General features: G+C 35.6%; 1 protein-coding gene across 11 annotated transcripts in view; it reads left to right on the forward strand.

Annotated features, from left to right (window-relative positions):
- The window catches only part of RAPGEF2 (Rap guanine nucleotide exchange factor 2), a 258452-nt gene that overhangs the window by 134008 nt on the left and 111649 nt on the right, over window positions 1–12795 (forward strand). For 10 of the 11 annotated variants that reach the window (XM_036853002.1, XM_036853003.1, XM_036852999.1 and 7 more), the window contains 2 exons: window positions 1752–1919; window positions 4307–4324. In XM_036853002.1, the coding sequence (XP_036708897.1) occupies window positions 1752–1919; window positions 4307–4324 (186 nt within the window). The remainder of the gene's footprint in view (window positions 1–1751; window positions 1920–4306; window positions 4325–12795) is intronic. The other variant, XM_036852997.1, reaches the window with a different exon arrangement.

Below are 12795 nucleotides of genomic sequence, written 5' to 3' on the forward strand. Positions count from 1 at the left end.
TATATTTATTTCATAACTTTTTGAGTTTTAGTTCATAATCATTATAATTATTTACGGGAGTCAAATAATGAAAAAGAAAGTTTAAAAGGGTCACGTACCTAAATGTTTGGTGTTTGAACTTTATAAATCAGTCTATGAAAATGCCATTTAATTTAAACTTGGGGAGAATCTTGGAATTGCAGGATTTTAGCTCTCCAAGTATTGGTTGGAATGAGTGAGGTACTTTAAATGAGACACAGTGATATGTATTCAGGCAACAATTGACAAAGGAAATCACTTCCTTTATCTAATTGAAAGAAATTTGGAGGACTTTTATGCTGGTTAAATACTCTGTTGAGATTTTTATCTCTTTAATTGAATAGTGTGATTTAAAAAAATATATTGAGGTAAGACACATGCAAAAAACATAACGTTAGAAGAGATATTAGCAACATAATTATTTTTACTGATGCTTTAAGGAAAGCCTGTCACATTCTTCCTTACTGTATAAACATGATTTTAAGATGGGACACTATGTACCCCTTAAAAAAATCAGCAACAAAAATAAGATTGGAGGGAGTGCCCAGTAGAGACACTCAGTTGGCTGGTGTGCATAATATTTCCCATCCAGCATCTATCTGGGCAGGGAAACTTTTTGAATAAATAATGGCCTAAAACAGATGATGGTGGAGGCTTTTTATTCATATTTAATAAAATATTTGGTAGATGCCTATAAGTCTATTTTCAGAGGAGATGTAGGTTTTTTCCCTATGATGGAGGAGAGGAATTTGTCAGAAATGGGAACTTCCTCATCAAAGCTAGTGAAAACTTTTGGTAAAATTTCCCCAAATTTACTGTTAAGTGAGAAAGTGGCATGGTGGTGAGTAAAGATTTAGGAGTGGAAAAATGTAGGCAGATACGTCGGGCTTCCCAGCCACAGGTCTTGAAAAGCATTTCAGATATTTCCTTGAGATTTTGGTCTCTGTTACTGCTATTTTGTGTTGATCTGAAGGATTTTTGACCTTCAGAATTCCTTGAGGACTTTGTCCTTGTCCATACGATGCAGACTAGTAGGTTTGTCAGTGTGAGAACCATCTTAGGATCTAAATATGCTTTTGTGAGCAATCCCATTTTCATTATGTAAGTGCGGTGAGGATTAACCGAACGTAACTTTTCTTCTGTTAGTCCATTCATCACTTTCTAAATGTTCAAAATGAGGAAATTATTTTTTGAGAACAGTGCGATTTATAATAAAAAAAAACTGAATCTGTAGAATGAAAGTAAGAAGAGAAGCCCTTAAGTAATCTACCAAAGTCATTCTGCCAGTAGTTGTGTCTGAGTCATTTGGGATTTGGGTTTTTTTTTTTTTTTAAACAGATTTACTTCATGAGAGTTTTTGTGCTTTAGTTAAGACAATGGGGCAGTTGCTTTCATAATGCATGGTGATGTATCCTGTGAGATCTTTCATTAATAAATCAGGACAAAGACTACTGAAAATATCCTTCCCTTTGAGACTGCAGGAAATTCAAGAGTTACCCATATTGTCCTAAGTGGAACTGAAAATGCCTCTTTTCTTTTATAAAGAAAAGTTACTGAGAACCACTTAGTTCCAGAGAAGTTCAAAAACATTTGAAGTCTGTCGAGATAGTTTGTCTACAAATGTCTTTTTGCACAATGAATGAATGTGGACTACCTGTAAGTTTTATTCTGCATCTAATCTTATATGGAACATGGTGTTGGAAGAAATGAAATCTTGGGGGATTTTATTTCAGGTAGACTATATGGATGAAAATGAAGAATATTTTCAGCGTCAAGCTTCTCATCGACAGTCTCGAAGGAGATTTAGAAAAATCAACCAGAAGGGGGAAAGACAAACGATTATTGATACTGTGGACCCTTATCCTGTGGGCAAACCACCTTTGCCTAGAGGCTATCATACGGTAAGCTATACAAGTATAATAATTATATTTATCTTTATAGCTTTTTGTTGGGAGTTTTGTGAAAAGACATACATTTTCTATTTTTGATGAACAATTCCTTTCTGTGGTATACTTATTCAAAGTGCAGATTTTTCTGGAAACACATAATGTGAATAGTTTAAGGAGCATTGAAATAAGATATCAAAAGGCATTGTTTAGCCTTTTTATTTCTTAACGTGGTCTCTTTGGATCAGCTTTGTGACCAGCATGTACAGTTGTAACTGGGATATTTTTAGGTTCTTATCTTGATGTAAAATTTTGCCCTTTCCCTCACCGTCGCCAGTGAACGGGTATCATACCTGTTTTTTATTCAAAAGTTAGATATATAAAAATTACCTGTTATTTTCATACCATTGTGAGAATATTGTCTGAGAATTTTTGGTTTTTAATATGGTGAAGTGAGAGCATAATTTGAAATGATGCTTCTGTAAATCCCAGTGTAAAGATGGTCTGAAGCATTTCTAATAGGTTCAGAGGTCCTCTTTAACGCCTTCACCACTTGATTGTCATTTATTTCGTAAATACTAGGTAAAGAAACTGCTTTTTATGTTTGAGGAAACCGAGGCACAGATAATGAGTGATTTGTACAAGACCCCAGCGTAGTCAGTTTGGGAGCCTTATTTTTCTCACTCATTTCTCTCTGCTCAGCTATGCTGTGTCCATGTCTCCTGGTGGCCCACCCAGAATAGTGGCAAATATATTTGAGGATTTCTGTATTCAAGAAGAAAGTAACTTGAATTCTTACATATGTCATAATAAGGTCAAATATGGTTTATCTATACTTATAATACCATTAAATGAGCACTCATTTGTGAAATTAATTTTAAAATAAAAATATGAAAAAATAAAAACACATAAAAGACAACTATTTTACATTTCTTATTTGTTTGTCTTCCGTATCCTCTTCTTTCTTTTTGCAAATAAGTATAAATGCAAACTGCATGGAAAAATGTATATAGACTTAAAATTATGTGCTTAATTTTCTGGTAACTTGAAGTGATGCATTTTATACCCGCACTTCATGTGTTCTATTTCTGAGAGCCCTTTGTATTTGAATATTTAAGCAGTTTTGACCACCAGCTCTCTGCCTACTCGTCTCACTGCCCATGCACAATTTTAATTTAACATGAATTTCATAGTTGAATCATTTCATTGAGCTCATTTGGAAAGGGTTGCTTTTTGCTCATCATAAAGTCAGCTTTGTTTGCCTGCTGGAGAGCCTTGGTATTTTTTTGAAAAAACCTATGAAAGGTTTTTTGTTACCATTGTCTGTAAAAGAAGGTAGTATTTTTAGTGTCAGTGTAGCATCATGGAAGAAGGAAATATGGATTAAAAATAGTTGTACACATTAATAGTACAATCTACTAATATTGTTAATACTCTTTCTGCTTTGGAATTATTTTTCCAAATCAGATTCTATACCAAGATATTTAGCAGCAGTGTGGGTTACTAAAAATTTAGTGTTAAAGCTGATTGGTTTGATTTTATAGTTATATTTGTCCCATTTAAGTTCGGGGGTGTCATTTTATAATTATTTCTCTCTGCTATCCCCATGTTTTCCCCCTTTATGGAATACTTCACCCACCTCCCCTACATGACTCCCCCCCTTTTTTTTTTTTTTTTTGACTCCCCCTTTTTAATCTGATTTTTTTTTTAAATGTGAAGTTTTAAAAAATTATTCAAGATTTTTTTTTTTTTAGTGGTTTTAAAAAATGCCTTACCTGGTCAACAGGTACTTTTATGAGGGAAAATTCAGTACTAGGGTGAAAAATTTAACTTGCTTACTGATGGATTAGGTACCAGTTTGCTAATATGTGACATGGTGGTATTAGTTTTTCTAAATGAGTTCAGATGGGCAACAAGAGTCATAATTCTAAATATTGAATCCCGTCTTTTCATGCAAATTGTGTTTTAACTTTATTTATATTATATTATATATATATTATATATATATATATTATATATATATATTATATTATATTATTTTGCCTAAGTACATGATTTTAACATATGAAAACAACAAAATTAGCCCTAAGTCACATTTACTTATTCTGAGCAGAAATACTCCTTTTGAAAGAACCCCCTAGTAAGGTGGGAGCCAGGGTGAAAAGTTTGTTGAGCAGGTGCATGGTCCTACTTCACAGGCGACCTAAATGGTTGCAGGTGCATTTCAAGTTCAAGTGCATGGCTGAGGAACATAAAGGGCATCATACATGGAGCCAGTGCTGTATGGTCATTCTTAACCTAATTTAACATGATCTTCATTTTGGCAGATGTACTGTAGCATGTCTGATAATGTCATCTTTTCCTTTCCTCCTCTATGGCACTCATTTCATTTTGGCTCAAAGGAATGCACTAAATCTCAGGTATTGTAATTTGTGTGTGGTCTCCTAGTACTAACCTCAGTTCATTTGTGAATTTGCATTGTAACTAATGAGTTTATAATATTGATGTGTTTTGCTTGGTCTTGTTCTTTTGTATTTTGCCCTGATTTAGTAAAAATCCCTTACAACTTTGAAACTATCAGTGGTTTGGGTGATGTCACAGGCTGCTTTACTTGTGCAGACCTAGGGATAAATTGCTCACTTTCTTTGAAGAACAAATAAAAGTGCAGACTACGTATTTTTAAGAATGAGTGGAGCGCAGTTCTTAACTAACCTGCCTTGCGCATAAAGAAATGAAGAGAGAAAGACAGGTAGATAGACATCCTGGATGCTTAACTGCTTTTTTGTGTGAAAGTTTTATGGGAAATCCATTAGACGTTTACATTTTAAAGGCTATAGGTGAAAGCTTTAAATTTCAGGAATCCCAGTGTGAGAGCATTTTGGGAGACCACTGGTAAAGTTTTAGTCAGAATAAAGGCTTTGTCAAAAAGGAAATAAGAATTTAAAATTCGCTTGCATTTTCTTATTTGCGCTTGATTTTTAACCAGATTTCATGCTTTTATTTCTTTCATTCTGTATTTTAATTGAGGCCTATAATAATATCTTTGCTCATTTGTTTCATGCCAGTATATGACTAATTTACGGTTTCAGCATTACTCGTTTGAAATTTTGGGTCAAATTTGGGGTTATCAGGGAATTTGGAGTCAGGGAAGAAAAACTCATTTATCTCTGGAAACTAATTGGTTAAGTAACTAGTGAAATGTTATGGTTGTGTTTTCTTATTGCCCAGGAAAAAGGTCATGAATAATTTAATTCACATTAGAGGAAGGCTACTGTCAATGTAATATCTTTGGCTATTCCAGTAACCTCGCCTGAAAACATGAAATATTTGTATAACTTTTCAGATTAAAATAAGGCCATTACTTTACGTTCTATACAACATAATGCATATTAAAATGTCACAGGTGACATAATTGCTGTATTTTATTTTAGAAGCACTGCTGATTTTTCAGTGATATGGTAAATCTAAAAAATGTTGATAGTTTTTAAATTTGATAAGATTCTGATAAAACTGTATAAAAATGTTTTTATATTGCGCCAGTGTTTTGAGCTTTTATCTAGTACATGTATACTTAAAACATATATAACTTAAATATTTTAAAAGGTACACCAGTATGTAATTAGTCCTCCTCTTTTTCAGTATGAGAAATTACCGGTTAGTCTAATTCCCATTTAGAAGTAGGAACTGAATTTAAAATGTGCACTGGGTTATGATGTATACCTTTATGTGCACTTTTAAAAATTAGACGTGTTGCAACAGTTTAAGACAGATGATAATAATTTTCTTCAGAAACATGAATACTCACATAGTCCATGTAGAGTGTTTTCAGGTCACTTTTTCAAGGCAAGTGTGTGAGGTTTGCAGAGAGCAAGCATTTTAAAATGCAGTGAGAAGGCAAGATTAGAGATGGCTTTCATTAGCATTTTCTTACATTTTGGTGAGTTGGGTTGAGGCTGTGTTTAAGACTGCCAGAAAACAGGATGCGGCACGAAGTTTCAGTCTTTGAGTGGGAAGAGGCAGAGTGGCAGAGTCAGGTCGTGGATAAGGTTCCCGGCAGAGGCTGGGAAGTTTGGGGTCATTTCTAGACTGACTTGGGACTTTGGACGGGTTTACCTTGTCGACAGGCTCAGAATAGGGTGGGGGGGGGGGAAACCTGTTTATTTTACCTCTAATTACAGGCCCCCTCTGCATTGATGGGTAATTTATTCTCGAAGTTTGGGTGGGTAGGGAAATGTGAGTTCCATAATAAGAATGGAGGGGAGAGGGAGAGGACTTAAAAGGGAAGAAGGGCCTTCTTACTTTCACCTGGATGCAGGGATGGGGAAGCTGGCTCATACCGGTTCTGTCATCTTTTATTCCTTTTTTTTTTTTTTTTTAATGGGAAAAAAAAAAAACAGCTCTGCTCTCTTCCTCGTTTAGAAAGTGTGAAAATTGTACAGAGATATTAGACTGAAGACTAAGGAAAAGTTGTCCCGTCTAAACTGTGGAGGTGATGTGTACCAACTGACGTTTCCTACCTTTGCAGCCTTCCAGGGCTGGTTGCATAATTAAAATGCTCTCCACACTTTGAGGTTCCGATTGACTTTCCACCTCCACTCCTACTTACCCCCCAAAGTGTGACTTTACTTTATACAAATTTGAATTAGGAGGATTCAAACATAATATAACATAAAACTTATTTATAAAGTTTCAATCAATGTGAACTTTTGGAAATAAGGAGAATCCGTCGGTCATAGAAAAAGGTATTTCCCACACATTCTGTTAGTACTCCTTTTCTACAATGGGAATATACACTTCAGGGCACCGTTTAATAATTATGTATTGAATTTTTCAGTAGGTCAGGCTTAGTTTAAAGTTCTTAGTGCAGGTGTACAAAAGAAATAAAAATACTGCATAAAATTAAGTTAATATAATCTAAGTTGAATACAATGTAATATTACAAAAACATCATGGAATTAATTTTTTTATTATAGCCAGCGATAATACAATATCTTTAACATAGCGCCAATGTAATAAGATTGATTCTTATATGAGGCATATGAAAATGAGTCCTATTTTTAATAAGGTTATTCTTCATAATAATATAAGTACTATTTCTTCTAATGGTTATATAATCATTCCTAGGTTATATATATCTTATATATCTGTGAATATAATCTATCACTTTTTTTAAGTGATGGATTTGATTTAAGTTGGTTTCATCTTCAGTTAAGGACTTCTTGGTAGGTTAATTTCAAAAAAAAGTTTAAATATTGAGACATGAAAAAATTACAGTGTTTGTGTGATTATACACATTTATTTGACATTAGACTTTTTGACGTGAGCTGTTGTTCTTGCATTAGAAATAGGCAATAATTTCCCTCATGTTACGGCTTTGCTTTGTCACTTATTCTTTACTTTTTTACTGAGGTCTTCCTACTTTAATCCAATATATGCTACTTAACAGTAAGAGCATGTGTTGTGTATCAGTGACTTGTGTGTCTACTAAATTTCCTAGAATATTAAGATCTTAAGATTTTAACTTATGACAGTTCATATCCCACTTGACTAATTTATTCAATGATGATATTTAAAATCTGTTTATATGCATATACAGAAATTATTCAAGTATGGGGAAATTTCTTAATTATTTGAATATTTTTATTCTTCATCTTTCATCAGGCATTTGTTTGCTTAATTAAATCTAAAGCCTTTGTCTTCAGTATGGTCGTCAGTCCCTCTGTGTGAATTATAATAGGATGGAGTTTCAGAAAATTTGTGTATTCTGTTTCTTGTATCATAGAGAGGAAAGCTCAATATTTTCATTTATATGTTTTTACTATTTTAATGAATATTATTGAGCACCCACCTTGTTTCAGGGCTGTGCCAGACTCCATGGCTGTAAAGGTCTACAGGACAGACGGAATCTGCCCTCATTGACTTTATGGCCTCACACAAAATACAGATAAATCGATGGGCAGTTAAGATAGAGGGAAATCCAGGTACTGTGGAGGCTCAAAAACCAGGCATCTTGAGGAATCAGGCATGGCTTCCTGAATGGCCTTATTATCTTTGCTCAAAGGAAAATCTTCTTTAATCCAAGAAAGCCCAATAGAAATGTGAAAAAAGAAATGAATTGAGAAGTAAAGAATGGAAAGAGGGGATGTGGATAGGCTGTTGATAGGAGTGATAGATAGAAACCTGCCCTCCCCACATTTTGGTAGATAACTGTTGTATGCATGCCCCGATGTTTTCATATTTGCATCAGAGAGTCTTTTAAAGAGAAGCGTCAAAAGTATCCTTTGCTTTTCATGCTTATTCTCAGCAGGTTTACTAGCCCCTCCTCACCTAGACCATGTTGCATTTTAAAATCCTGCAGAAAGCTTCCTGCGGAAAGGTCTTTGAACAATAGGTGGACATAACAGCGTTGCATTCCTGGCAAAATGCAGCCTGTTAAAGCTGCTGCGCTGGTCTCTGTCTCCTTGCTTTGGGGGGACCGTTTCTCTTTCTTGCAGTTATAATCAGGTATTTATGTTGATTTAATTTATACAGATTGAGAAATTACACCATGGAGTCTGTTTAGAAATTGAAATGTAAATCAGGAAATAGTGTAAAACATGAAATGATTAATCTCGTGCTATTAACAGCATGCATTGCAAATTCATGCAAGGCAGTTGAGAATAGTGTGCAGTGTGCTGTTTACACAAGTTTCAGCTTCTGTTAGAGGATGTCTATTTTTATATATGACATCATCGCTGCTGCAGAACTCCCGTGGCCACTGGGATTTACTGTTCTTTCATTCCATTCTGAAAGAAAGCTTGTATTGATGTCATAATTGGACCCATCTTTTGGTTGCACTTGGAAATTGAAAGTAATCAGGGTGTTGTGTAGCATGTCATGCAGTATTTCAAGCAGTTTATTTGTCAGAAAGATCACTGCCACTTTGCCCTGCCTCTGATTGTGAACACTCGTGACTCTCTCTGTGCCTGTTCATGTTTTAAATACACTTGGCTAAAATTTAACTTTTAGTCTTAACAGCAACAATCCTTTCATCTTCAGCCATTTCATTTCTTCTGTGATTTTTCCTTTTCTTTCTTTTTTTTTTTTTTGGTCCTGAGATTTTGCAGTGCTACACGCTGATTTGAAAAATGTCTCTTTTCTTTGGAAAAATCTACTTTGATATTCAGACCTATTTCCTACCAGTGCTGAACTGACCTTTTTACAATTAAGTGATCCATTCTAAGTTGTCTATTTTCACTATTTGAAACATTGGGTGACTAGAAATGTTCTCTTTTGATTTTGAATCCTGTGTTAAAACATTATTAACTTTGAAATACCTTTCTGTTAGCTGGAAGATATTGTTGACCAACCTCTGGAAGAAACTCTAGCATGTGATTCGACGTATGGGTGTTAGGTTGGCATCACTCGTGAAAGGAAAATTTTAATGATTCATATTAAAATAATTTTTAAATGTCTACTAGATTTTGTACATATTTTTGTGTATAAATTTTCCTCATCCTCTCAAAAAATTAGTCATTATCCGTATCTCAGTAGGAAAGTTTTTTTTCCCCTTCTTTTACAGAAACTAATTAAGAACAAACTACAGATTAAAAAAATAACAGTTTTATTGAGTTACAACTCACATGCCATACAGTTCACCTATTTAAAGTGCATAATTCAACACTTTTTCTTTCCTTTTATAAAAAACATATAACACTGAGACTTCCCTGGTGGCGCAGTGGTTAAGAATCCGCCTGCCAATGCAGGGGACACGGGTTCGAGCCCTGGTCTGGGAAGATCCCACATGCCGCAGAGCAACTAAGCCCGTGCACCACAACTACTGAGCCTGTGCTCTAGAGCCCACGAGCCACAACTACTGAGCCCGCGAGCCACAACTACTGAAGCCCAAGCGCCCAGAGCCCGTGCTCTGCAACAAGAGAAGCCACCGCAATGAGAAGCCCGCGCACCACAACGAAGAGTAGCCCCCGCTCACCGCAACTAGAGAAAGCCGTCGCGGAGCAACGAAGACCCAGTGCAGCCAAAAAAAATAATAGTAATAAATAAATAAATTTATTTTTTAAAAAAAGTAACACTAAATGTACCATCTTAACCATTTTTAAGTATACAGTTCAGAAGTGTTAAGAATATCAGTAGTAATGACTGACTTGAACATACCCAGTTCAGAGGTGTACCTCACAGCCTTTGTGATAGTTTAAATTACACATAGACTGAAAAATAACTTTAAGATATTTAGGAAAAAAAATAATTATAGAATCTATTGAAAAAAAATAAAAGGTTTACTGAACAATTGTATTAGAGCAATTTCTTATGAACTTAGTATGGGGTCAGTAGCCTTTTATTTTTTCCTATGTCTTCCTTTCTCGCTTTCAAGTGGAATATTGGTGGTGGTTGGATGTGATGCAGAGTTTAGAACTGCTAGCCTAGAGGAGAAATGATGTGACCGCAGAGTGGGCCGGATCTGAGAAATGAATCGCTAATTGGAATAAATGGCAGAGGAATTCCGAAGGGAAAGGTTTGAAGATGAAAAAAAGTATTCAGGCTGTCTTGACTTTTACTCAGATGTCTGTGAGGATAGCAGTGATAATTGGTCACCTGTGGTTTTGGTACAATCCGGAAGGCATTTAGGAGTGTTAGAAAGTAAGGTTAAACTCTCAAAGTAAGTTGTAGCGTTTCCCTCTCACTAATTATTCGTGTACGTCTACTTTTTGTCCACTTCTTTATACAAAATTTTAAACCGAACCTTCAAAAACCTGTTTGAATCATCAGGAATTTCGGAATACTCAGGAACGTTTTCAAGAAAAAGATCATTTTGCCATTTGTTACTTTATGAAATATGCACATCCCAACCAAGTGTGATAAAGAGAATATTTGGGCCCCGGCAATAGTCTTGATGCCCCTGATAGTAATGGGCATTCTTAACAAGCACTGCAGTCTTTTTATTCCTCCTCGGCACGAAAGTTTGCCTAACTTTTGGTACTAACTTTAGTTAGATGGGGAGGGTGTGAGCAGCTAGCCTTCCTGCAAGTGGATGTGTTGTTAGAAGGTTCAGCCGAGGTAGGATCTTACAGGGTTTTATCTTAAAGGAATCTAAGGACAGCCGACAACTGGGTTTTTAAAAAGAGCCAAGAGGCTGATTATTTTCTGGTTCATCTCAGAGCAGCAGCTGTCAAACTTGTCCATCTCAGGACTTCTTTACACTCCTAAAACTTTTTGAGAGGGACTTCCCTGGTGGTGCAGTGGTTAAGAATCCGCCTGCCAATGCTGGGGACACCGATTTGATCCCTGGTCCGGGAGGATCCCACATGCCGCGGAGCAACTAAGCCCGTGCGCCAGAACTACTGAGCCTGCGCTCCAGAGGCCATGCTCCACAACAAGAGAAGCCACCGCAATGAGAAGCCCACACACCGCAACGAAGAGTAGCCCCCGCTCGCCGCAACTAGAGAAAGCCCGCGCGCTGCAACGAAGACCCAATGCAGCCAAAAGTAAATAAATAAATACACTTATTAAGGAAAAAAAACTTTTTGAGGGCTCCAACAGCCTTTGTTTATATAAATTACCTACATCATTACTTGGCATATTAAAAATTGAAACTGAGAAACTTAAAAATATGTATTCATTGGTTAATTAGACATAATAAACCCATTATACGTTAACATAAGGGTTTTTTTTAGTGAGAGATAACTATATTTTCAAAACAAAAAATGAGAAGAAGGGTGGTGGTGTTTTATAGTTCTACAAATATGTTGAATGTTTGGCCTAGTAGAAGACAACTGGATTCTCATATCTGCTTCTGTATTCAGTCTTTTGTGATGTGCTTTTCTGGCTGAAATATATAAAGTATGGCCTCACACAGATAGGTAGTTGGAAAAGGGAGGAAAGTTTTAACAGCTCCTTCAAATAATCTTCCTGATACACTACACCAAAATTTGACAAACAATAGTTCCTTAAAGTTGCCATTGCAATGAGGAACATAACACTCTGTCAGTTAGCTTTTAAAAATTTTCCTTTATTAAAACCCATTCATCTTACTTACACACTGAATGGGTCTTTTTATTCATGTGTGATTTTATAACATCATGCATTGGTCATTGAATTTAGGTCTTCCAAATTTTGGCATGTTACACAATAAAAAAAAAAATCACATTTGTTAGTATCACTATCAGTCTTATGTAAAAAGGCCTTAATTATTGGGAAGCTGTCAAGCTTATGGGATTGGACATGTTTTCCTAATGTCTAATTTTTACTTGAAAGCTAAAATTTTATCCTTGGGAAAGTGCTATCAGCTGTTTTCCTTGAAGTGACAAGCTCAGTTTGTCCATTTTCAAGAAAAGTATCGGCCAAGTACCCTAGTCTTGGTAACCACAATTTGTCCATTGTTTGTTCTTTCCCACAGAAATAGCTTTCCATGAAAAAACCAAGTGCGGGACCCTTCTGAGAGCAGGGCCCTGTAGGCGGCTGAGCTTTGCACGCCTATGAGGCTGCCCCGACCTTGTTTCCTGTGTGGTTCTTCCCCTTACTTCCTTTTCCTTTTTGCTGCTTAATCTCCTCATAGATACAAGGAGAAAATGGAAAGCCCTCAAGCTAACTTGGGATGGAATCAGAAGAATTTAAAAATGCTTTATATTAAATAATGGTTTTAAATATATTAATTAATTGGTTTGGATGGTCACCAGCAGTCCTTTTTGTAGTTACTGTAGTAATCTTTCAAGGTACATATTTTTACTTAATTTATTTAGCATTTCTCGTTTAGAGAGTGTTTCTCTTTAGGAATTTTATCTTTGGAGCCCCTTTTCCCCCCAGAAAGTTCTCTGCCTCCTCTTCCCTGTTAAGATAATTATGAGCCATTATGTGGAATTATAAACTATTTAAATTTTTTATGCAAACATTTGTG

Source organism: Balaenoptera musculus, chromosome 5 (assembly GCF_009873245.2).
Source record: "Balaenoptera musculus isolate JJ_BM4_2016_0621 chromosome 5, mBalMus1.pri.v3, whole genome shotgun sequence".
Lineage (NCBI taxonomy): Eukaryota > Metazoa > Chordata > Mammalia > Artiodactyla > Balaenopteridae > Balaenoptera > Balaenoptera musculus.